The sequence below is a fragment of the Petaurus breviceps genome, unplaced genomic scaffold, assembly GCF_028583685.1.
Source record: "Petaurus breviceps papuanus isolate PSGF00001 unplaced genomic scaffold, PetGlider_PUasm1.0 181, whole genome shotgun sequence".
NCBI lineage: Eukaryota > Metazoa > Chordata > Mammalia > Diprotodontia > Petauridae > Petaurus > Petaurus breviceps.
This window is the reverse complement of record NW_027185784.1, coordinates 15,111,530-15,138,593: the sequence shown is the minus strand read 5'-3', so window position 1 is coordinate 15,138,593 and position 27,064 is coordinate 15,111,530. Positions and strand designations below refer to the sequence as shown.

General features: G+C 40.6%; 1 protein-coding gene across 3 annotated transcripts in view; it reads left to right on the top strand.

The window, feature by feature from the left end:
- Positions 1-27,064, top strand: part of PLXNA4 (plexin A4) — a 780,904-nt gene that overhangs the window by 549,019 nt on the left and 204,821 nt on the right. Inside the window, exon 5 of one of the 3 annotated variants that reach the window (XM_069087252.1) lies at positions 16,576-17,048. The exons of the other annotated variants lie outside the window; for them this stretch is intronic. Within the exon in view, the coding sequence (XP_068943353.1) occupies positions 16,576-16,608 (33 nt within the window). The 3' untranslated portion in view covers positions 16,609-17,048. Of the gene's footprint in view, positions 1-16,575; positions 17,049-27,064 lie in introns of those variants that run through there. 3 annotated transcript variants of the gene reach the window in all.

Below are 27,064 nucleotides of genomic sequence, written 5' to 3'. Positions count from 1 at the left end.
TTGGTGAAGATGAGAGGACTAATAACAAGAGGGATCAGGAAAGGCTTCAGAGAAGAGGTAGTACCTAAGCTCGTTTGGAAAGAAGAGGATGTTGGAAAGATGAGGTCATGTTGATGTAATGTAATACCAAGCAAAGGCAACTTCCCAGGTTCAAAATACCAGCATAGGTGCTCTCTATTTTATTCAGTAACAAACCCAGAACAGAGAAGATCAAAACATGACATCATTCAAAATACAGTATTTACTAAGTGTGATTAAATAATCTCCAAGTACTACCCCACCCCAGGACCTTCCAATCATTCAATCAATTACAAAGTCTCTGTTCTAAATACTTCTCCACCCCTAGGCTATACCTTAATTAAGTCCACCACAAAGCCCCTCTTCTCAAATGTAGATTAGTTTCCAAACATAAGGTCAAAAGTTCCCCACCCCTGGATCACAATTGAATCTACCCCAGAGTTATATCAAGTTTAAACACAGCACTTAATACCCAAATGGAGGTCTTTTCTTCATCTTGACACGAGGCAAGTTCTCAGCAATCTTAGTTCCTGGGGAGACAAGGCTTAGCAAGGCCATAAGATACATTGCCAGTCCCTTCATGAATTTATCCTCTGTCTGTAGAACAGTCCTAGAACCCCTGAACACATTAGCAAAGCCCTCTCCCAGGATTTCTGTAAACATACAACAAGAAAATCCTTCTTCAGGGCTTCTGAACCAACAGAAAGGCTCCCAGACCCCTGCAACAACAGCACTGTCCCTCACCAGTGGACAGTATTCACTCTCTGTCTGCAGCACAGTCTCAGGCCTTCTTAGCGAACAGCCAGGTTCCAGGACTTCTTCAACAAAAGGACTGTCTTTCACCAGTGGACAAATCTGGCAAAACAACATCAAAACAGACAGACAAAGTACCAGCAAAACAGCCATGTCTCCTCAGTCCTTGGCAGCTCAGGGGGCAGGTCTCAAAAGTCCAGGGCAATTCAAAGAGGCCACCAGCAATTCTCTTAGTCTCTCTCTCTCTCCACGAGGTGCTGCTTCCAAAAAAATCTTCCGCCTCTCTCTAGTGTCTCTCCAAATCTACATCACCAGCTCCTCCCAGTTCAGGACTTTCTTTTCACATCAACAAGCCCATCCCACAGGTGGGATTAACAAGCTCTGGGTTTTAACACAATCAATTTGAAAACCAAGCCAATACAGGGGGAACTTTAAATGCCATTACTATCACAGTTGATGAGGCAATGCATTTTAGGAACTGGAGACTTTTGTGAGCACACAGAAGCAAGATGTAGATTGCTGAGTTGAGGAAAGCTAGTAGTCCAATTTGACTAACATATGGAGTTCATGTTGGGGAAAAATGTGAAATACTTCTGAAAAGACTTGGAGGAACCAGATTATAGGGGACCTTAAAAACTAAATTGAGGCATCTGTGATCCTAGAGGCAGCAGGGAACCACTAAATATTTTTGAGCAAGAGAGTGACATGGTCAGACTTATGTCTTAGTAAGATTGTTGAGCAGCCATGGAAAGGATTGATTGTAAAAGGGAACTATTAGAAGTAGGGAGCCTATTATAAGAGCACAGGTGAAGGGTGATGGGGGCTTGCACTAGGGTGGTAGATAAGTGGAGAGAAAGGAGAGCTACAAGAGCTGCTGACAGTTGATTGGATGAGGGTGGTAGGGAGAAAGTAGAGCGTAGAAGGCATGATTTTGTGAACCTGAGTGACTAAAAGGAGGGAGGAAGAGTGAAAAATTTTGGAGGAGAAGGAGGTGGTGAATAGGCTGAAAGAATGTGAAATGCTGAACTTGAAGGAGAGAAGTTTCAGGGGACACATGATAGTTGGGTTTGCATTTTTGCAGAACTTTCACATAAAGGAGGGATTCAGTTTGTTTTAACTGCCCTGAAATTAAGAACTAGGGGGATGGGTGCAAAAAAACCAATTTAGGTTGATGTAAGTAAAAAAAACCAACCCAAATGGGCTGCCTCAAGAGATGGTAGGTTCCCCTTCCTCTGGGGTCAGCCAATAGAGGCTGTATGACCAGCTGTTGACCACGAGGGATTTCTTTCCTAAATGGCTGCTGGAGTCCCTTCTAACTCTCAAATTCTCTGATTCTTTGATACATGCTTTGGAAATATTGGGTTTTAGATCTATAGTGATATAACACTCCTTCTTCAATATGACCTCTGTAAAGCTTCCTTCAAAGATCAACTCATATGCTGCATTGGCTGTGATTCCCTTCTAGGTGTTAGTGAGTTATTCCCCACCAAATTACCAACATATACAGTTACCCATGAAAATTTGCCTCACATGAACATCAAAATTATTCACGTTTCTTTGAGAGGGATAATAGTGGAGGATAACTATGTTTGACTCCTCTCTGATGATCAAGAACTGAGGTATAATGCAGAGAGGAGTATGCTCTCCAAAGTGGTTCACTATTATCATGGAAGAAAAACAATGCAGAGTCCACATGGAAGAGGAATTTCCTTTAGATGACGAGGTCCTCCAGATGTTCCTATTTACAGGATGCTATACGAGTTGCATTAAACCTGAAATTCTCATTGAGATCTATAACCACTCAAAAGAGTTAGGCCTGATAATTCAAACAGGAAAACCCAATGGAAATGGGTTGAAAATGGTAATAAGATTAACTAGTGTTAAGTGTTAAGATTATGAGATGCAGTTAGATGGACAACTTATATAGCTTGTCCATCAGTAGCTATGTCCTTGACAGACACTACAAATAATGACTGGGGCATAGAATTAGAAGGAAGAAAGTAGGAAATTGAATAGATTCTTTAATGGCCAAAATTCCTCATTCAAACAAAGAGTAATGTTTTAAATAAAAGTTAATATTTCTCAAAGTGATGAAGAGGTATATGGTGGGCTTGAGTAGTCTATAATACATAGAAGAATGAAGGAAAAAGTACTTATTAACATTTATTATGTGTCATCCACTAGGGAAACAAATACAATAAACATGTAGTCCTTGCCCACAAGCTTACATTACAATAAGCAAATACAACAAATATAGAGAAATGTTGAATATCGAAGGGTCTTTTGATCTGCGATATCACAGGGAAGAAAGGTGAAACCACAGGGCAATTAATTGATGTGCCCTTTTCAGAGGCAGTAGTAGTGTTTTGATTAGTATTCTCAGAGAAAAAATGTCTGGGACTGACAAGATATAGTGATATACACATAACAAATATGGAACTAGGAAAAGCTTGACTAAAGGATGTCATCAGAAAATATTTTACAAACACGATATGGTCTGGTCACATGGAAAAGACACAGGATAACTGAGGGATAGGCTATGTTCCACTAATATTGTATCAAAAGAAATTTTAAAACCCTCAGAAAATTGAATAGATTTGTGGGAGAACATAGACAATTGTTATACAGGATGGACAGGGACAGATGTGATGTACATTAATGGAAGGCACATCCACATGGATGACATCACAGACCTGTTTTAGTATTTTGAACATTTAAGCGTCATCTGCATAAAGGTGATCACTGAATTTATGGAATTAGATTAAATCACCATGAGAAAGAGTGCAGAGAAAAGAAGAGAAGTGAATAGAGCAGTGGGGACCTACCTATGATACCCAACTAAGGATATGTAACAAGTAACCCCCATGTGTAGGGGGAAAATACCATAGTTCATATTGAAGATTACAAATCTGTTCTTCTCTTACATTACCAGTGCCTCTATCCTAACTTTCCTACACACCCAAACACTTCACTTAAAGAAATATTTCACCAGGAAAATAGTGACTATGAAGTTCACCCACTTACCTTTCACTTAATCTCAATATTTCCCTGTCATTTCATCTATCCTCTTACTATTTCCTTTCTCTAAGATATTTTTCTTGCCCAAAATCTACTCCCATTTGTGTTCTAGACCCAACTTCTTAGAGACTTTGATCCTACCTTGTCCACTTTTTCTTTCTACTCTCTTCAATTTCTCCCTTCATTTTCCTTCTTCCTGTTATTTCAACATCATTTCTTTCCTTTTGAATGAAATTTAACTTAACCACACTAGCTCTTCCAATAACAATTCTACGTCTATTCCTGACAAAGTCCTCAAATAAAGGGTCCATACATGCTGTCTCCATTGCTTACTATCCATTCCCTTTCTGGTTCCTACTGTGGTAGTTCCATTGGAAAAAGTTGTCTCTAAGCTGAGAAATGCCCTGTTTTTGGTTAGATCCAATGAACTCTCCTCAGTCTTCATCATCCTCCATGGTGCATAAGATAGCTAGCCTCTATTATTTTATATTCTACAGAGTAGGACTGGTAGAATGCTGTCCTTGCATGTGATGAGAAAGGCTCCCTCAGCATCAGTAATACCATTTCTTCTGCTACAAAAGAAAGCAGAACCTTGAATAAATGGTAACACATACCAAAATATAAAAATCCTCAGTTTTTGTCAATCATTCATATGGTTCCATAGGATAAATCAGTATAGGAACAATTCCAGTTGCACTTTTCATAAAATGTGAATGAGTGTCCTTGTCATTGTAAATGTTTAATTACATTTCATTAGAACAGCTTCATGTAATGATGCTATTTTGGTCCTGACTGTTATCTGATAAAATGTGTAAATAAGAAAAATTGAAGAATAGTCTTTCCATGGCTGTCTCTAATATAGAATAGAAAATGTTTTTCCCCCTTTCCTATCCTTTTGCATTGATTTAATGGCTACCCTGCAAAGATTCAATATGGCACCATAGAAATAGCACCAGCTTTGGATTTAAAAAAACCTGATTTTGTATCCAGGATTGCTGGGCCTCAGTTTCTTCATCTGTATAATGGGGGTGGGGATTGACTGAGTAATTACTTTCTTCTTTTTTTTTTTGCTTTTTTTGGAGGGGGAAGGTAGGGCAATTGGGGTTAAGCAACTTGCCCAAGGTCACATGGCTAGATTTTTTTTGTATGTTAAGTGTCTGAGGCTGAATTTGAACTCAGGTCCTCCTGACTCCAGGGCTGGTGGTCTATTCACTGCACCACCTAGCAGACTGACTGAGTGATTTCTAAGGTCCCTTTTGGTTCCTTATCATGTGATTAATAATTCATATTTATGTAGTATTTTAATTTAAGTGACATAGGTTTGCATAACACCCATGAGGCAGGTTGGAAAAGTATTTTTTTTCTATCTTATATTGAAAATTCATAGAAATTGCTTGTTCAGGGTCACATAACTAGTAAGTTTGGAATTTTGAGTTTAAACTGACATGACCTAGTAGGAAGACCATTCAACTTGACACTGGAGGGTCTGAGTTTGAATACCAGGAATTTAGGTGGTGCAGTGAATAGAGTGCTGAAATTGAGGTCCTCAGACACTATCTCTGTGACCTTGGACAAGTCATTAACTGCTGTCTGCCTCAGTTTTCTCATCTTTAAAATGGGACAATAATAGCACCTACCTTCCAGGGTTGCTATGAGGATCAAATGAGATAAAATATGTAAAATACTTTCTAAACCTTAAATCACTATATATATGCTATCTTTATTACTGTTATGACTAACTTTGCTATTCTGCATATGTAACCATATGTAACTCTTAGATCTCAGTTTCTTCATCTGTAAAATGAAGCCCCTTGTTTTTATAAATTCCCTTCAAATTCTACATTCAGTGATTTGAAGACTAATGTTCTTTCCACTAAAATTTCCTTCGAGTCCTAAAAGTCTGTGATTCTGGGTTTCAGAACTATAACTAGAGGACAGCTCCTCTGCCTTAGAAAAGACTGCAAGAAGCTTGCTACCAGTTCTGATTTCCTGGACTTTCAGAAAGAAATAAGCTTGTGCCCAGATAGCCAAGTACATGTGGGTAAAACTGAAGAAAATTCTCTTCTCCCATCTTCTTGTCTCACAGATATAAGTAGCTTCCTTTACTCCTCTTACTTTAGGGAGATGAGCTGGGCAGGCAGTCAAAATGCCAGCCTCTCTAAGTGATTGGTTGACACATCTATCTGAATTTTAAATGACAGCATCCAATGCCTGGGTTTATGATGTCGTTCTATCTTTCAACCTAATGAAACTGCTGAGCAATTTGGTGCTCTGGGAAAGAGGCTGGCTCTGGCCCCCAGGGGATGTATTATATAACTAGCTTCTTGATGACCTCTCTCAGTCTATAATTTCTAGATTTTTTAAAAAAAGTGTATCATCTATAGGTCTGTCCATATCTCTAGATACTTGTTTGGCACCCATCTCTATAGTGCATGTAGCTCAAGGATTCACAAGCACAGCAATTATTTGTGAAAGAAACACATCTGGTAGCCCCCAGCATGTAGTATGGGAATGAATATGCATGTATATTTTAGGAAGGTAAAACACAGCCATGTCAGGGAGTGTATCCATGCTGATCTCTGTATACATATCTCTCTATCTGTTTCTTCTACAAATAAGCATTTAGGGAGATGAGTTCAGCACTTGGGAAACATAAGGAGTGCACTGAATGTATTTCTAGCATGCTGATGTTCCCAATTATTCCTGCCATCCCCTTAAGCACGTTTCTTTGAGATTTCCATTAAAGGTGGAGCCCAGATACTGACTTCCCTTAATGTGCAAGGGGCAGCTTTTGCTGACCTCTGCAAGGCTGTCTATTTACCTCACTGTTCCCTCTCCTTAACGTTGATCGAAATATCAGGCTACCCAGCAGTGTCTCCCAGCTCATTCAAACCTAACCTCCACTCAGTGAAAAGGACAGATATGAAGTCACTCACTCAGAAAGAAATAAAACCAGCAGAGATACAGGAGTTTGGAAGCACAGCAGTGGACAAGAACATGTCTTTGTCAGAATGGCAATTCCTGGGCCAGCTTTTAAAAATTATTTCTACTAGGCTACACTTGTGTCTTCAATTCTTACTGACTTTTTCAGATACACTTTATTTTCCACCATCCCCATTCACTCCCCAGAACTCAGGCCAGCTCAGGGCATTCCATTCTGCTCCAGGCCACTTGAAGAACCATCGAGCTCACTCTAGATCTAGGTTGGCTAACCAGTGTTTATCTGGATGTGTGCCCCAAAATTAAGGAAGTAAGTTAATGGAATGATAATGCCTTGAATTTTATAGCACCTTCCTTTGAAGTATTCAGAATGCTTCCCATTATCTTATTCATTGTTACTCATTTTTTCTAAAGGCAAAGATTAAGTTCTGTGTCCAGCAGGGAAAACTAAGGTATCAAGAAGGAAAGCAAATTATAAAAGACAACATGGTGAGACATTTGGAAAGACTCCAGGACTCTTTACCCTGGTCCTGAAGGTCCTCTTCACCAGCTTTATTTCAATAATAATGATGATAGTTTACATTTTTGGTTTACAAAGTGTTTTCACATTTTTCATTTGATCCTCACAATATTTTAAGAATGAAGAAACAGAAGATCAGTGAGAAGTAACTTGCCCATGGTCACATGGCTACTAAGTTACAGTTTGGGTTCAATCACAAGTCTTCAGAGTTCAAGTCCATTGCCCTTGGTGTACCAGACAAGTTGATTTAGTAAATGACCCAGGAGGCAATAGACCACACCTAAGGCTGGAATTGTTGTTCAGTTGAATCTCATATAGCATGCCACTGTTCAAGCTTTTTTTGTTCAGTTTTTTTCAGTCATGCCTGACTCCTTGTGAGCCTTTTTTTTTGCAAAGATACTAGTTTGTCATTTCCTTTTCCAGAACTTTTTACAGATGAGAAAACTGAGGCAAACAGGGTTAAGTGACTTTCCCAGGTCACACAGCTAGTGAGTGTCTAAGGCAAGATTTGAACTCATGAAGATGAGCCTTCCTGAATCCAGGTCCAGTACTTTATTCACTGTACCACCTAGCTGTTCACCATTCAAGCTACCAGCTATCAGAAAGAAAAAGAGAAATAAAGGGAGGAAAGAAGCAAGGGAGGAAAGAAGCAAGGAAGGAAGCAAGCAAGGAAAGAAGGAAGGAAAGAAGGATGTTCTTCAAGTACTTTTATTTGTTATTTGCAAAGAAATAACAAACTAAAGCAAGAGAGGGCATCTGATTCTCCTGATGCCCACTGAGGATATCTACTTAAGGCTCCAAAGGAAGAATTTTGATGACCCCTCTCATTAGCCAGGCTTCCCCTACAACATTCCCACAATATTCCCCAACCAGGTATTATTCAACATTCAGTGACCAGCTGGGAACCTAACCACTAAGACTAACACATAAGGAATATAAACAACTGAAGAAAGACAGTAGAAGAAATGCCTGATAGGAAGCAAGCTGGAGACTGGGAGGCCCATCTTTTGGTCCCTGGTTCAATTTCACACTCATACAATTCTCTAGTCTCACTGAATCTCAGGGCTCCTGAACCATAACATGGTGCTAGAGGTTGGCTAGTTCATAAATTATCCTCACAGTCTATTGCATTTTTAATCAGGGTGTGTGCTGTGATCATTAATGGCACATGCTTATGGGACTGAGCCCAAAGTATTTATCTTGTTTCAATTATATTAGAAAGCAGTGATATTCAATTAACCAACTAATCAGGCAAGTCGATCAATGCTGGCTGTGGCATGGTCCTCCATCCCCCTAGTTCCCTGGTCTTGGTGACAGATTGGCTATGCATTGGACTCAGGTGGGGTTAACCCTTCTTAACTAGAATCACATTGTCTGGCCATTGATTTGATGCTTTGCAAAGAGAAAAAGTTATTATGTGAAGTGTATGATAGAAGTTGGGAAAAAAGAATCCTGACTTTGGGGAAAAAGAAATCCTCAGATGTCATTGTGGTAAAAATTTGAAGTCACATAGAACTTTCTGTGCTGCCAATGAAGACTCATTTGTTCTCCTAATTGTTTTTTTGGATAAATAGCTGATAGTAATTGCTCCCCCACTTTGTAGGTAGAACAATTGAAAACCACAAATCATAGAGTAAAGTCTTGATGGAGCCCTCTAGGATAAAACAGAAAAATTGAACATTCATGATCCTAGAAGGGCAGCGTGGAGTGGCTGTTCCTTGCCTGGCTTTGTCCCCAGGGAATTTGGAGTGGTTACTTACTCTACTAACAAATCATAACAACAGAAAGACTAACCTGGAATACAGCTCTCAGGAGCAACATTCAGCATTCTTTATTCAGTAAACATCTATATTGTGTGTAGAGCACTGTATTAAGTACTTGAAAGTTCTGGGGGACCTGGTCCACTATGAGCCCTGATCAGTTAAGAGCCTTAGGTTTGAATCAGAACTTTCCATTCTAGGTCCAAGATGGGAATAGACTACCATGCTTGAGCTACAACTTAGAAGGGACTTTGTTTGGTCCCAAGGTAATTATTGGGAGATCCAGGAAATTTATGGAATTTTTGAAGATTGGCATTATCCTATGGCTATGCTATCGTCCTTGACATTGGCCGTTTGCCTACAGAACGTCCCATTAACTCACATCCAACAAAGTCTATGCCTCTTATAACACTAATAAGATCACAGTTTCAATCCCCATACAGGTCAATCAATTAACTTGACAGAAAAAGAGATATCCATTGTCTTTAATCAAAGACTTGTGGATATTCAGTTGTTTGCTGTTGTATCCAACTCTTTATGTCCCCATTTCTGGTTTTCTTGGTGAAGATACTGGAGTGGTTTGCCATTTCCTCTTCCAGCTCATATTACAGATGAGGAAATTTAGGCAAACTGGGTTAAATGACTTATCCAGGGTCATATAGCTAGAAAGCATCTGGGGACAGATTTGAACCCTGGGAAAATAAGTCTTCCTGACTCCAGGCTTGGCACCCTATCCACTATACAATTTAACTGCTCTGATCATAAACTAGTCACTAGGCACCTAAATCTACCTACCTACATTTCAAAAGCATTTCATTGAGTACAACAGCACAAGATTAGACTGGTGGAGACCTATCAAACTACTGGAAGTAATTAGCTAGCCAAAGTGTCATAAAAATGTAAAAATAGAACACTTCTTGGAAGTTATCTAGTTGAGCCCTCCTTGTATGATAAATGAGGAAAAGAAGACCTAGAAGGATACTATGACTTATCTAAAGTCACCCAGGCAGAAGATAGAAGGGCCAGTATTTGAATTCTCAGACTCTGGAGTCTGGCTCCATATCTAGTGTTCTTCCAGAACACCATGCTGCCACATGGACATTAGCTTTGACTCTAGAAGGAAGCACTCACTGGGGATGGAAGAGGGGCCACCCAATTATTCCATTCTTTTAGACATCTGTAGGCAGTTGACCCCTTTTTGCTTCAGGCTGGTACTGAATCAATCAGACACACACGCTTTCTTTCAGGAAGTGAGGTTATCTGAACCTGAGTGATTGTATGGAGAATTGAGACATTTCACATGAAGATATATTAAAGGGGGGGAAAGACCTCAAGACTGTTATTAAGTTTCCAAACATTTGATGAGTTTCAATTCATTAAGTGTTTTGCAGGCTTGTTAATTTAATAAGAGCGAATGGGGCCCTAATTTAAGACAACAATCAGTAATTTCAAGGGGGAGAAGAAGAATGGGAAGTAAGGCAGTCATTACCCAGCACAATGTTTAATCAAAAGACACCAGGACTTTTGACTTCGTTGTAATTTTTAAAAAGGTTGGAGATTTCTATTGCATACAGTCTTCAGACTCTAGCCTGGCAGTCGGGAAAAATAGATAGAGCTCCTGTAATTGGTTGTGATGGAATTAAAAAGAAAAAAAAATATCACTTTCTTTCATTCCTTGGAGCTGGACTTTTACCATAGGTTCAGTTTGTAGTGTTTTCACTAAGAGGAAGTTTTCTCACTTACTCAGCTCTAGCTTCCACATCAGCCTCTAGGATTAGGGGCTCCTAATCTGATGTCCATGAACTTGTTTTTTTAAAAACAAAATTCTGATAACTATATTTCAATATCATTAATTTGCTTGTGATTCTATGCATCCTATTTACATACATTTAAAAACATTCTTCTGAGAAGGGGTCCATAGGCTTCATCAGACTGCCAAAAGAGCCCATGACACACTTAAAAGGTTTAAAAACTGCTGCTTGAAGACCCTCCTTTTTACTTTTTACCCTTCATTTCCCACCATTCCCCCACCTCCCACTCAATGGCCAGGATTGCTTTCTCTTTCTTATTCAACCCACTATTCACTACTAAAAGGATGATTATCTAATCTGCACATTTTCCAAGGCCTTCGCTTCTCTTTCTGTGCCCTCCTGCTGCCTGCTTTTAGACCATTTCACAGCTCATTAGTACTCCCACCAGAGAGTGGACAGGGTCAAGGAGCCCAGGTGAATAGCTGGTAATTATCCCCCAAGAGGCACCCAAAGTCATGTTTACATTGCCAGGGATGGGTTTCTTGTCTGACCATACCCTAGACCCCAGAAGTTCAGGTTGGAAATATGTTAAGCCCACAACTGCCTTGGGTCTTCTCTGGAGTGCCTGCACACTTGATGTGAATCCTACCAATGAGCCTTTGGGGTCACAGGGGCCCCAGGAAGTGTCTATGACCTAGAGCTAGATTTCAGATCCTCACCCAGTGCTGATTTGTCTCCTAGCGGTCCTGAGCCCTCTAAAGTCACCCCAGGTTTTGGGGTCTGTACTGGGAATACCCAACAGCTGTATTCAGGCTGTTGACCAGTAAACAACCTTATGGGAATCAGCTTTCTAGAGGGTGTCAGAAGTTTCCCCAGGCTAAAGACCTTGAAATCATCTAAGATGCTTTCTTTCTCCTTTATTCCCTATATACAATATTTCACTAAGCTTATCATTTTTTTTCTGGATTTCAGTCTCCCCTTCTTCGCTGTTCTTACTCTCATTGCCCAAATACAGGCCTTTATTGTCTCATACCTGAAATCTTTGTTTTTGCTGTTCAGTTTTGTTTCAGTCATGTCCAATTCTCTGTAAACCAATTTTGAGCTTTCTTGGTAAAGATACTGGAGTGTTTTGCCCTTTCCTCCTCCAGCTAATTTTACAGATGAGGAAACTGAGGCAAATAGGGTTAAGTGACTTGTCCAGGGTCATACAGCCAGTAAATGTCTGAGGGTGGATTTGCACTCAGGACTTCCTTATTCCAGGCCTAGTACTCTCTCCATTGCCCAATCTAGCTGCCCACCTGGAATATTACAAAAGCCAAAAGTAAGTTCTCCTTTCAGTTACAATAGTCTGTCTTAGATATAAAGATGAAATAAAACACAGTTCTGGTACTTTGGGGATTTATAATCTGTGTAGAAATAATTATGATATAATGTAAAATGTGGTAAATGAAAGAGACATCAAGGAAAAGTATTAGGAGAATTTTGAGAAGAAAACACTCGCTTTTAGCTATTATAATAATTGTTATATTACTATAGAATAATGTATTATTATTGCATTATAATAATCTAGGTACTGTACTTGGCTTAAATGTTTTTAATTGAACTAATTGAGTTAAATTACCCGGAAAAGCTTCTCCTCTCCTACCTCTCCATCCAGCTATTGGCAGATTTCTTTCAAAATAGCTTCTATCACACCACTCAACTACACAAGAACCTGAGATGGTTGGTTCTCTGCTGCTTACCAAGTCAGGTCCAAATTCCTCTGCCTTGGTTACAAGACCTTCTATGACACGATCACTATTTACTCCAACACCACAACAAGAATTCACTGATTATATTATGCAAGTCATGCTCATTCTTACCTCCATGCCTGTGACATTATCACTCCCTCCTCCTGGAATCATCTCTTCCCTTCAATTTGTGCAGATAAACTTAAGTTGTTACCATTAGAGAAGCAGGTGCTAGAGCATATGCAGAACCAACCTTGGAGGCAGGGAAACCTTGATTCAGTTCTCTCTGACACACACTGTCTGGGTGACCCTGGACAAGTCTCTTAACCACTCAATGCTCTAAGACTCTAAGCTGTGGGGGAAATGCCAAGACAGAGTTTTGTTAACAGGAGGTTGTCTCTACGGGGGAAATCTATTATCATATATCCCCTCCCTTCTTATTCTTCCTCCTCTCCATGGTTTCTCCGACCTTCTTCAGGACTCAGCTCAAGTCTCACCTTCTGCCAGAGGTCTTTCCTGCTCCCCATCTTACTGTTAGGTAACCTCCTATTTAACTTCATATGTCCTGTATGTACCTAGTTATTTGCATGTTGTCTTCCCTATTAGAATGCAAACTCCTTGAAGGCAGGAACCATAGCTTGTTTTTTTTCCCTCTTTGTATTCACATTGCTTAGACAAATGCCTGATACATAGTAGGAGCTTAATCAATGCTTATTGACTGAACAACCAGCCCTCTCCTTCCTATTATTATTAGCAGAGATTAGTTCATTAATTGATTCCTATTCATTATCACCTAATGGAAAAGAAGGGTTTTGTGATTCATTAAATTTATGATGTGGGGAGAGAATATCAGAGAGGCCCTTAAGGAGTATGCTGAACTGATGTGAATGCTGAGTGCACTCACTGTAGGGGTGGATGAATCTGGGTGGCCAGAAGGGCATAATGCCCACAGAAGCCTTGCAGGGCATGAATGAAGAGGGCTGCCAAAAGGAATAGTAGAGGGATCCTAAAAAAGGAAGCTTACCCCCCTCTTTGGGGGGGGGCATATTCCACCTTCGTAGAGGTCCAGGGCTAGTGACAGGGCCAACCAGGGTTGGGATAAGAAACCTTCTGCCTAATTCTCAGAGCTCAGACCTGACAACCCCCTCACTGCAGAGACTGCAGGCTGTGGCATCCTAAGGATGGCAACGATTGCATTTTTTTGCTGCAGAGCAAATGGATAAAGCAGACACCAGGGGAGATGTTTCCGATGGGATATGGATTCCTTAATAACAATTAACACTATTGCCAGAGCCCCTCACAGGTGCTTTCAATTTAATTAAGATAGTTCTTCACCACTGGGCTCAGTCTCTGGGCTTAAAGATTTGTTTGTTAAAATGTGTTTGTTTTGGATGCTTTATTTTACCAAAGTACCACTTTGGATGCCTTGTTGTAGCCTGGAGGTGACCCCAGATTGTCAGAGAAATATAAACTCCGTCTAGATCTACCTTGAATAGGCAGTTTTCTAAGAACTAGTTTAGCTATGTTCAGAGATGGTTGTCACCAAAAGGATGGCTACCCAGTTACAATTTTTTTCCGGTTACGGCAACTCATGAAGACCATTCCTTCTCTGTCACTTTGGGCAAGTACTTAAACTGTTGAGACCTCAGTTTCCGCATCTATAAAATATGCCATTGGACTAAGTGGCTTCTAATGTCTGGTTCAGCCCAAAATCAGTGAACTTAGCATCCCTTCCAATGAGCTCTTAAATTTTACTCTACCCTCATCAGGCTCCATCTAGAATAGTGTTCAGCTGCAGGCACCACATTTTGGGAAGGATTTTGACAAACTAGGGTAGCTAGGTGGTGCAATGGATACAGTTTGGGGCCTGGAGTCAGGAAGACTCATACTCTTAAATTTAAACCTGGTCTCAGATAGTTATTAACTGTGTGACTCTGGGCAAGTCACTTAACTTTGTTTGCCTCAGTTTCCTCATCTATAACATCAACTGGAGGAGGAAATGGCAAACCACTCTAGTATCTCTGCCAAGAAAAGCATAAATGGGGTTACGAAGAGTCAGACATAACTCAAAACAGCTGAACAACAACAGCAACATTGACAAAAGCGAGAAGAGTGAACAGTAAATAGTAGAATAGAAAAGCATGATATATGAGGATAATTTAAAAGGACTGGGGAATTTAAAAGGACTTAGTGATGCCTGCAACTATTTAAGGGGCGGGCATGTGGAAGAGGCAATAGATTTCTATTTTTTTAAGCTTGACCCCATAAAGTTAAAGAAACAATGGGTGGAAATTATAGAATGGGAAATTTTGGCAAGATCTGGGGAAAAACTTCCTAGTTCTCCAAAAGTGGAGTGGGCTGCCTGGGTAGGTAATGAGTTCCCCTTCTCTGGAGGTCTTCTAGCAAAGGCCAGATGCCTGCTTGACAGGGATGTTTTATGGAGCATTCCTTCTAAGGTCTAGATTGAGGAAGATAATCTCTGAGCTCCCTTCCAACTCAGAGATTCTCTAAAACTCACTAAACTAAAAAAAAAGTAGTTCATTTGAGTAATTTACCTCATTAGCCTGTCTTCACAAGTGCTTTGATGAATATGCTAAAAGCACCAAAGTAGTCAAAAGAAAGGCTTGAGTAGAGAGAAGGAACAGAGCCAAAGGCATGGACAATACCAAAAGCTAATTCTCACTTGGTCATTCCATCTCTTGTTCCAAATACCCCAAATGTTTAAATTTGCACGTTGGTTTCTAAGAAAGGATGTGTAGTGTCAGAAAGATAGGATTCTTGGCTCCAGGTCAAAAGTTCAAGGGGTTCAAAGTTTGCCCCCCAGCACTTCTACTTGTATAACTTTGGGCAAGCCAATTAGCCTCTCTGGGCCTCAGTTTCTTCATCTGTAGGGAGCAGGGAGGACTAGATGACTTCTTATGTACCTGCTAGATCTAGATCCAGATCCATAATTCTAGAATAGATTTTATTGATATCTTTTGTTTTTATATCACCAAATTTTATATTACATGTTATATTATATATATTTTATATATTATATCACCAAATTTTATTATGTATATATAAATATCAAATATTTATATCACCAAATTTTTCCCATAGTATTTCCCTCCTTCCATCCTTCCCAGAGAGCTAGCCCATGTAACAAAATGTATACATATTATATACACATATATAATATGTTTACATATATGTGATTTTAATGGTATTTTTTCCAATTACATGTAAAGATAAATTTGAACATCCATTTAAGAAAAGGGAAGGAGGGAGGGAGAAAATTTGGAACTCAAAACTAAATGCTGCACCAAAAGCTTTGCTGTATATAGGAACTTTCTTCTTATCAATGGCTTTTTTGTTATATAAACATAATAATGGAATCTCTGGGTCAAAGGATATGGACAGTTTAGTTACATTATTTGCGTAATTCCAAATTACTTTCCAAAATGGTTATGCTGTTTCATAACTCCACCAACAATGTACTAGTGTGCCTATCTTCCCACAATTCCTCCTGCATGAACTCTTCCCATGTTTTATCATTTTTGCCAACTTTTCAAGTGTGAGGTAAAATATCAGGTTTATTTTGATTTTCATTTCTCATGATATTAGTGATTTGGAGCATTCATCTATATGGTTAATAATTGTTTTTTTCCCACTTTTTGGAGGGCAATTAGGGCTAAGTGACTTGCCCAAGGTCACACGGCTAGTTTTGTGTTAAGTGTCTAAGGTCACATTTGAACTCGGGTCCTCCTGACTCCAGGGCCAGTGCTCTATTCACTTCACCACCTAGCTGCCCCGGTTAATAGTTTTCTATTCTTTTTGAGAATTGTCTGTTCATATCCTTTGACTACTTATCTGGTGGGGAATGTCTTTTAGATCTATGATTTTAAGAAGTCTGTTTTCTTCTTCTACACACAAACCCATCTCCCTGACAGTAATTTCCTTTAATAGCATATGGGCCGAAGAAAGCAAAAATATGGATAACCATAAACAAGTTAGACTCTTTGGAAGGGGTAGGAGAAAAATCATTGAATTTTAGGCAGAGAGGAACTTCAGAAATCATCTGGTCCATTCTTCTCCTTTTACAGATGAGGAAGCTGAGACTTAGAATCCTTCAGTGACTTTCCCAAGTGTGAAATGGAATAGAGTAGAAGAATCAAGACGTGACCTCAGGTCCCCTGACTCCAAGGACAGAGTTCTTTCCACTACATCACAGCAAGGTCACCTCCCCTGAGAGGCTCCTCATTTCATTTGTGCAACCCAGATTTTCTGTTGAGCAGAGACATCCGGGGGAAGCACAGGAAATCCCTGCTTCTCAGGGGAAAATTCCAAATTCATTCACACATCTGGACATGTGGCCTTGATTACTTGCATTTGAGAGCTACACAGGTTTTCTTTTCTTTTTCTTTTTTCCTCCTATCCTGGACTGACAATAAACGAACAGGGACAATGAGGTTCCAGTGGGGAAAATGTCCTGGTGGCATCTTCCTCAGGATCCATCTTGGTAGGAAGCTATGGGTTAGATTGAATGGACACTAATAAATTACCAAGGATGATCATTTCTCTGGCTTCTTGCATTTTCATTTCATTATCACATTCATTACTGATCCCTCCCAACAGGCTTCTCCAATTAGTATTTACATCTTTATTTTATGTAGGCTCCAGAGATGCCATGGGGGTGTGTCCAAGGCCATGTCAGAACAGCAGGGTAGAGCTGAGATTAGAACTCTCAGGCTTTAGTCATTAAAATCTGCCCTGGAAGCCCTCATCTCTTTGTCTCAGCCTACTCCTGAAAGCAATGAGGTATTTAACTGGTGGCAATCAAGGGTGCCTTTTATTCTAGCACATGACACTGGAAAGAAGGACCCATGTAATGGGCAACTTGCTCTGGAACTTTGAAAAAAATGAGTTTGCTTCCAGACAACAAAATCCACATTTGGTCTTGTACAGCTGTCCTTCTCTAGGGAGCCAAAAGTGTTTAAGAGATATGAAAGCAGTCGTATTCCTCCTGAAAACATCTCTGAAAGGTAGAGGAAAGCCAGAATGTGGTCTCCCTCACATAGTGGATAAGCTGAAACACCCATAAGGGAAAGGATCATCCAAGTCTCCTGCTGCAATACAACAGCAAATCTGGGAGTTGAACCTTGGTGTCCTAACTTCTAGTTTCCTCCATGTCTCAGAAATTGTTTTGTTTAAAATAACACTTATGACAAAGGCTCATTTCCTCCACATACCTTGGAAAAGGAAGCACAGTCTCAAACTAGGCCAGGTGTTTAAACCCAAACACCTGGAAACAATGACTGTTTCTCTGTCATACAGCTTTAAACATTACAGAAGAGAATCATTCACCCTCATCTCAGCTCAATGCAGTAAAGCCAACCAGGCTTAATTTGTACACAGTTTATTTTCTATTATCCAGCTTTGGGATTCTACAGTCATCTAGTACTCTATCACTTCCTTGATGCCTTCCTTTGGCTTATTTTCATTACTTTTGAGCATTTCTCCTTCAGCAGACAGGAGGAAAAGACTAGGAGATGCAATTCCCAAAGGTCAAATAACATAATTGTTTGTAACACATGCATGCTGTAGGAGAGAGAAGGAAGTCAAAACTAGTGGCTAAAATAAGACTTTGGAATAAATTTATCTGTGTCCCCTATTATCAGAGAAAGCTGAAGTATAACTGTGATTATTGAACTGGGCTGACATGGACGTGGAATCGATTTTCAACCAACCTGGACAGCCTATGGAAGGAAGGAGAGGTGCCAAGAGTCCATCAGGAACATCCACAATCATATGTTGTCTGAAGAAAACCTAAAAGCTGTCTCTGTGCTGAGCCCTAGTCTTTCACAAAGTCATTATCCCCATTTTATACAGGAGGAGATTAACTGCAAAAGAGAGGATACAAGTAACTCATGCTTGGTCTGTTTTGTAGATAAGCATGTCCTAAAATACTGTCTCAGAGTAGTAAGGAACATTGGAGATCATTTAGCTTGACTCCTAGATCTGGGTCACCAGTAAATAGCCCCAACAGGAAATCAGTCAGTCGTCCAGCCCCTGCTTGGACATCGCTAGTAACAGTGTCCTTTCTTTCGGTGGTAGCCTGTTTCATTTTTGGACAGCTCCAACAGTTAAGTAGGTCTTCCTCATATTGTTCTTCCTTCAAAATTCTTCCCATTGGTGCTAGTTCTGGACGTTTGAATCAGGCAGAATAAGTCTAGTCCCTCTTCCATAAAACAACTCTCAGACAATTTGAGGATGGCAATTTTGTCTTTTCTTCAGAATCAACCTCTTCAGTTTCTTCAGCTGATGGCATGGTTTCAAATCCATGCATTCTTTGGATCAGTTCTATCTTGTGAATGTCCCTTCTAAGATGTCTCCAAAAAATGAACCCAAGACTACAGATGTGGTTTGAGATCAAGGTTTCTGGCTCCCTATAGGTGACTCTTTAGACACTGGAGCTTTTTGGTGCCATTTTATTCCTAGCCTTGAATTTACATGCCTTTAAAGTACAGAGGAGTGGCCTGAAGTTGTCCGATTTGATACGAAATTACTGCTGAACCAAAGACAGAATAATCATAGACCATATGTGGGCTATAGATCAGAGGAACAAGCATGGCTACAGATGCCCAAGACATTTTTTTTTCTTACAATGTCCCTGAGAAGTAGGTGCAATTGATATTATTACAGTTTTGCAGATGAGTAAAACAAATAACTCTTAGGTGATTTGATGGATTTACAAAGTCAGTAAATATGTGAAGCTGGATGTATACTCTGATCTTCCTAACTCCTGGTCTATCACTCTCTCTACTTACCGAGCTGCCCTGCACTAACTCCCTCAAAGAGTTGTGAGGAAAGGAATTTGTAAATGTAAAATCATTCTCTGAATTTGAGTTGTCAGCAATCAAAGGGTTGAACACCAGCATTACAAAACGTTCCCTATGGTTTAAAGCAACAGTTCTGAAAGTGTGGTCTGGGGACCCCTGGTGGTCCCTGAGACCTTTTCAGGGGGTCTATAATGTTAATGCTATTTTCATAACAATACCAAGATGTTTTAATTTCTAATGTGATAAATACTAATACTAATTATTATAACCCACATAAACGAGCTCTCGGGGAGAGGCCCTCAATAATTTTTAAGAATGTAAAGGGGTCCTGCAACCAAAAGGTTTGAGAACCATTGGCTTAAAGCATGGGGGAAATTCCTTCTTTCTTTACATCTCTCCCCTCCTCCTGATTGCTTTTCCTTTTGCTATTATATCTATGTTTTGAGTTTCCATCCCGCTTTCTCAGTGGTGGAGCTGTGATGTAATGAGGCCTCCATGCAATTTCAGCCTGATTACATGACCAGTATCCCATGCTGTCAATGTGATGATCTAGGATTGGGTGGGGGCAGAGAAGGGAGGCTGTAACTGAAGTCACAACAAGTGTTTCTCTGTGCAAAGGTAAGCAGCTCATTAGAAAGAAGGTCCCACAGCATGAGCCATATTGCATAGAGGCTCCAAGATAGCCATGGATGAGAGGTGGCTTACACACTCTGCCTCTCCCCACCCCTACAAACAACAGCATCATACTTCCCCAATGGGTCAAATGTGGCTTTTGCAGATCCCCAGCCCTATGAGAATTCTTTGGTACAAACGAGCCATCTAAATGGGGCCTAATGTATCCCTGTTGCCATTCCCCTTCCTCCTTGGAATTATATGAGGAAGGATCCTAATAGCAGTATTAATTGATTGGTTAATTAATTTCAGAAACTCCATTGCCATGGGAACCCTATGCAGAATGCCAGGCTTCTTTTAAGCTGACTGGGAAAAAGCCTGCCTTTTTGCCCTGCTATCTGCAGTGCAGTCAGATCCCTCACACACCCTGAAATGAAGACAACTGTGAAGGATTTTCCATCTCCCCACTATGCACCCTCTCCCCTCTCCCTACCACCAAGAGGAAAAAAAACCCATCAGGGTCTCTTGTCAAGGGGTCGGCTGGAAATCAAGTTACAACCGGCACGATTTGTTTCAGAGCATCTCAGTTCCCATCCATCACCTCATGGCATCATTAATAAGCCACAGCATAATGACGAAGATGAATATTGTAGAAGGAAAGCAGGGGGGCAGGTCTTAGCAGAATGTTGCAGCTGGGGGAGAGTGACTTATTAGCCTGGACTCCAGGTGTAACCTTCTCCTGCAACTCAGCCCGGGCCAAGGATGATTTATCGACATAGTAAACGGATTTTTATAATTAAAATTGATTTTCAGTTTTAGCTTGGTATATAGGCTGGGCTGGGCTACAAGGGCCAGGTAAAGATCCTAAGGGGAAGAAATGAATGGAAAAGGGGAGAGCAAGGAAGATTGACAAGATGTATATGTGGCCTTCTCTGGAAGTATAGGAGGTAGTTTGAAGGATGATGTATTTGGACCAGCTAAGGGCTGCTTGGATCCTCCTTGGCTCAATGACTCATTCAGCACTAGTATTCTGATAGCTAGAGCCTAAGCATGACCTGATTATTGAAAACTCTTATGGGTTCCTGTCCATGAGAGCTCAGGAGGTCATAGAGTATCTCAGTTGATATCCAAACTCTCAGTTCATTATAGAGAGGAAACTCTTCACAAAAGGGATAGTGTCACTGGTGAAAGAACACATTCATTGAACGGGCATCTATTAAATGCCTACTGTATACCAGTCACTATGTTTAGGTACTAAGGATGCAAAGACAAAAACAAAGACGTTCCTTCAAAGAATGTATATTCTATCAGGGTAGGAGATATCCAGAGAAATTAAATACAAAATAAATATAAAGATCAGAGGAAGGAAGGAAAGAAGGAAGGAAGAAGGAAAGGAGAGAGGGAAGGAAGGGAGGGATGGGAAGGAGGGAAGAATGAAGAGAAGGAAGGAAGAAAAGGAGAAGGAAGGAAGAAGGGAAGAAGAGAAGGAAGGAAGGGAAAGGGAAGGAAGAAAGCAATGAAGGGAGGGAAGTAAGGAATAAAGGAAAGGAGGGAGGGATGGGGAGGAAGGAAGAAAAGGAAAAAGGAGGGAAGGAGAGAAGGAGAGAAGGAAGGGGAAGGTAGAAATAAATATGTTAAATACTTACTATGTGCCAGGCATGATGCTAGGTACTTTACAAATTTTTTATCATTTTATCCTCTCAACAATCCTAGAAAGTAGGTGCTGTAATTGTCCCCATTTTATAGTTGAAAAAACTGAGGCAAACAGAAACGAAGTGACTTGCCCAAGGTTACCTGTCTGGTTCAGAGGCTAGATTTGAACTCAGATCTTCTTCACTACATGCCCAGCTCTTTATCCTTTGAGATCACCAGTTGCCTCTAGATAAAGCAAATTGGGGTGAAGGGGAGAGAGGGGAGATCGCTAATAGTCACAGGGACAGGAAAAGACCTTCCATGTGCAGTGCAGGGTTGAACTGAGCCCTGAAGGAAGCAAGGAGTTCCAAGGCAGAGATGCAGGAGGGAGAAGAGGGAGGGAAAGGAGGACATTACAGCATGGGCGACAGCAGGTGGAATCCATGTACAGAAGACAGCAGCAAGTTTAGTTCCAACACAGAGCAAGGGAAGTTGAATAATGTGCAGAAAGCCCGAAAGGGTGGGTTGGAGCCAGATGGAGCAGGGAGGGGAGCTCCTCTTTTATCCCAGAACAAGAGGAAGCCATAGACCCGTGCAGCAGAGCACCTTGGAAGGGTGGGGCTTGGGGGTGTCTATACTGCATCAATGGCTCCATCCCAACAGGCTTCAGGTGGCAGGTGGCTTTCTTGACTACTTGCTCCCAGACACTTTGGAAGGTGCTGGGAGTCCTTGGTGCTGCAAGGCTTGAAGGAACAGATGCTCAGCGTTCTGAAGTTACAGGAAGCCAACTCAGAAGGTCACAGAATTATAAAATCTCAGTTCTGGGAAGGACCTCAGAGGCCACTGGGTCCAACCTTTACCTGAACAAGAAACTGCATCACCATATCTGCAACAAGGGGTTATCTAGCCCTCTCTGCTCTAAAAGGGAGTGGGTTTCCCACTACCATATTTCCCAGGGATAGTTCCAATTGTTACAAAGTTCTTTCTTAAATGCAATTTAAACCTGCTTCTCTAATTTTGGTCCATTGCTACTGGTTTTTCCTTCTAAGATCGAATAGGGTGACAAGACAATCTCCACCTTGTTGTGGGCAAGGTGGGGGAAACTCTGGCGAGGGGATGAAACTATTTTACTATTTTTCTCCTTTGTTTCACTCCTCAACCATTCTTTATTTCATTGTGTGCCATGTACCAATGATATAGTATTTCCTACCTTGGGGCTGAAATTACTGAGCAAAATAGGAAAGAGAGAGGAAGAAAGGTTTGATGTGGTCAGTCATTCCCCAGGTTTGCCATGACCTGAGCAGAACAGGACCTGCAAGCTGGTCAGGCTTGCTTTCCATTCAAAGGCACCAGGATGACTAGGCTGGAGGGATGACTATTATCCATTATTCCAACACCATTCAGAGCAGCAGACACAAATTATCCATCAGTCTGGGAAGATGTGGCAAGCGCCCTGACCATTTATGTTGACTGGTTAGTTTGCAAGTGGACACATTTGGACATTTTTTGCTGCCACATAATCCAATTCTTTGGACTAAATTCCTTTTTTCAACTACTTAGGACTTTAGGTGCTCTCTGAACATTTGACTTACAGTGAGGGTGAAGGGTGGGTGTGCAACTAAAAAAACTTGACGCCTCCAGCCCTTACATTGTTTCTTAAGTCCTCACTCTGCCATCCCCTTGAGACTCCCCACCTGGCAGGTCCAATCCCTAGGCCCACAGAATGGAACAAATGAACAATATTAATTTAATATACGTGTATATTAAATGCTTAATACGTGTAAATAACTATGCTAGAAGAAAGGAAGAAACAAAGGCCAATGAAATCACAATCTTTGACCTCTTGGACCTTATTTACAGTCTAGTAGGAGAGACAAAATAAGACATATATCCAAATAAACATGCCGCAAAATAGAACATGCTGTTGGTCTGTACTTTCTCCTAAGCTCTACTCCAGGCCTAGGTAGAACTTCTTCTCTGCCTCTAAGAACCTGAGCTTCCTTTAAGGCTTAGTTCAGTTTCTACCTCCTTCAGTAAGTCTTTACTGAAACTTCTTGTTTGGGGGCTAGATTTTTTTCCTCTTTCCTAACTATTTATCCTATTAATTAAAAAAAAAAAAACCTGTGACAACTCTTTTGTCCCAAGTAATTTCATTTATGTTTTCTTGAAATTGAATTCTGGGAAAACCAGACTTTGATAAAGAGCATTAGAATTTAAACAGAGCTTTTTGACCATGCCTTAAACCCAGATGTAATAGTAATGTAATTTAAAGATTCCCCTCTATTGGCTTGGTTTTTGGTTTGAATGTGTTAAAACCCAGAGCTTGTGAATCCCGCTTGTGGGATGGACTTGTTGACATGAAAAGAGAGGGCTGAACTGGGAGGAGCTGGTGACATAGATTTGGAGAGACACAAGAGAGAGGCAGAAGAACTTTTTGGAAGCAGCACCCTTTTGGAGGCAAAGAGAGACTGAGAGGATTGTTGAGGGCCACTTTGAATTGCCCAGGACTTTGAGACCTGCCACCCAGAGCTGCCAAGGACTGAGGAGACATGGCTGTTTTGCTGGTACTTTGTCTGTTTTGATGTTGTTTTGCCAGATTTGTCCACTGGTGAAACACAGTCCTGTTGTTGCAGAGTTCTTGGAACCTTGCTGTTGGTTCAGAGCTCCAGAGACTGTTCTGCAGACAGAGAGTGAATTCTGTCCACTGGTGAAGGATAGTGCTGTTGTTGCAGAAGTCTGCGTACCTTCATGTTGGTTCAGAAGCCCTGAAGAAGGGATTTTCTTGTTGTATGTTTACAGAAATCCTGGAAGGGGGTTTTGCTAATGTTCTCAGGGGTCCTAGGACTGTTCTGCAGACAGAGAATGAATTAATGAAGAGACTGGCAATGTATCTTGTGGCCATGCTAAAGCTTTGTCTCCCCAGGAACAAAGATTGCTGAGAACTTGCCTCCTGTCAATATGAAGAAAAGACCTCCATTTGGGTATGAAGTGCTGTGCTTAAACTTGTTGTAACTCTGGAGTAGATTCAATTGTGATCCAGGGGTGGGGAACTTTTGACCTTTTTGTGTTCTATGATTCAACAAATGAATGTACTTTACTTATGATTGATTCAACAAATGAATGTACTTTACTTATGATTGGAAACTAATCTCCATTTGAGAAGAGGGGCTTTGTGATGGACTAAATGAAGATACAGCCTAGGGGTGCAGTAGTATTTAGAACAGGGACTTTGTAATTGATTAAATGAATGTAATTTAAAAGTCCTGGGGTGGGGTAGTACTTGATTAAATCAGGTAGTAGTTGGAGATTATTGAATCACACTTAGTAAATGCTGTGTTTTAAATGATGTCATATTTTGATCTTCTCTGTTCTTAATTTTTCACTGAATAAAATGGAGAGCACCCATGCTGGTATTTTGAACCTTGGGAAGTTGCCTTTGCTTGGCATTACATTATGCCAGATCACTCTGGCTCTCACATACTGGTCAATGAGAGGTCCCAGCCCAAGCCTCACTTGGTCATTGTTTGGATTTTGATCACTCTGAGTGAGTGTTCTGGCCAGAAACCCTGAGGGTCCTCACCTCCCAGTTTGATTTTCTTTTCTTTTCTTTTTTTTTTTTTTTTTTTTAAATTGCAAGTTAATTGGATTTTTGTCTGATTTGGTTTCCAGTCTTAACTCACTGCATGGATGTTGCCTCAGACAAACTGAGACCTGGGAGAGACCTTAGTTTAAAAAGGTCATGGTCTCCCACTTCATCCTGGCCATCTCCAGTCATCCTAATCTGTATCTCTTCCACTGGGCCCAGATGACTCTGGAGGAGAAAGTGAGGCTGGTGACTTTGCATAGCCCTCCCTCACTTAAATCCAATTCACTTGCAATTCAAGACCCTCCAGATATTGTTAGTCCTCTTTGAGAAGGAAGGATAAACAACAAACAAACCTATTCTCTTTTATTTATTTATCTATTCACACATTTCAGTACCTAACAGAATGTCAACCCCACCAAGGGCAAAGGATTTGTTTGTTTTTGTCCTTGTTTCCTAGTATCTAGCATTATTTCTTGTACTAGTATCTGCCTATCCATCCCCAATTTATCCTGGATATCCCTTGTTGGTTGAATCAGTTCTGCTGCAATGTTTTAAAAAGCAAGAATCCATTTCAATGTGGTTGATATATTAGGGAACATTTTTAGCATAAAAATTTCAAGTTTTCTTCTGTGCTATTTATTTCTTGAAAAACATTGAGAGTGCAGAAAACAACATCCCCTCACAACTCACAAGCTTCATCCCTTCTGAGGCCTAGTTCCATAAGCAAACCACGTCTTTGTCAAGGTGAAGTATCATATTTATTATGTACCTGGAAGCTGTGAGTGGAGAAGGGCTGGTCAGCACTATGCTCACAGCCACCCTCACCTCCCCTTCCACCATTTTCCAAGGCAATATGTGGCAGCCTGCCCTGCCCAACTCGCTCATATAGCCCAGGACCAAGCAGCCCTCCAAGGCCAAAGATGGTGGCCACTATGTATATTGTAACATTTATGCAATTTTCAACCATTTTTATTAGATTTCTGTATGTCACTGATGAAGTTTTCCAGTGTTGTATTCCTAACTCCATTTTTCCCCATAACTTTGTGGGTTTTACTGTATGATTTGTCTATGGCTTTAGGGAATACATATGTCACATTATAACATAACTGCCTGTACGTAGTTGTTTTCTGTATCTTTCCATTAAACTGTCAGCTCTTAGAAAGCCCTTCCCTTTTGTATCCTCAATGCTTAGCATAGTGCCTGACACATAGAAGGCACTTAATAAATGTTTGTTAATGATTAGCACATACATTTATATAAGTGTTCATAATGAGTGTATGTATGTGTATGGAAGAGGCTTTTGGCAGGCCCATACCACCTCAACCCAGCCAAACAAAATAACCAAGAACTCTGAGGCCCTGAAAAACATAGCTTCTTAGATACCCCAAATCCTCAGCCTGCTAAACCCAGATCATCTTCAAGGGTTCTCCAGGGATGTGCATCACCCAATCAGCAAGCTAGATTCTGCAGATATGAAGACAACAATGAAACCAGTAGGAGTTTACATTCTGTTAAGCTAGGGGCTCAACCTGGGACTTATAGACAGATTTCAGGGGGTCCATGAACTTGGATGGGGAAAAAAATAACATTATTATTTTCACTGATTCAATGTGAAGCTATCTAAAATTGAGCATTTTCTTCAATTATGGAGGTAGGCAACAACATTATTCTGAGACTGCCAAAGGGATCCATGACACACAGAAATATGAAGAATGCCTGCACTGGATGAAAATCACACATATGTAGCACAATACAAAAATACAGAAAGTAAATACAAAGTCATTTCAGGAGAGTGAGATCATTAACCATTGAGGGCATCATGAAACACCTCCTGTAGGAGGCAGCACATGAGAACAGCTAGTAATGCTATGAAGAGGTATGGAGAAAAGGCATCCCAAGGTGGAGGAACAGCTTGGACAAAGG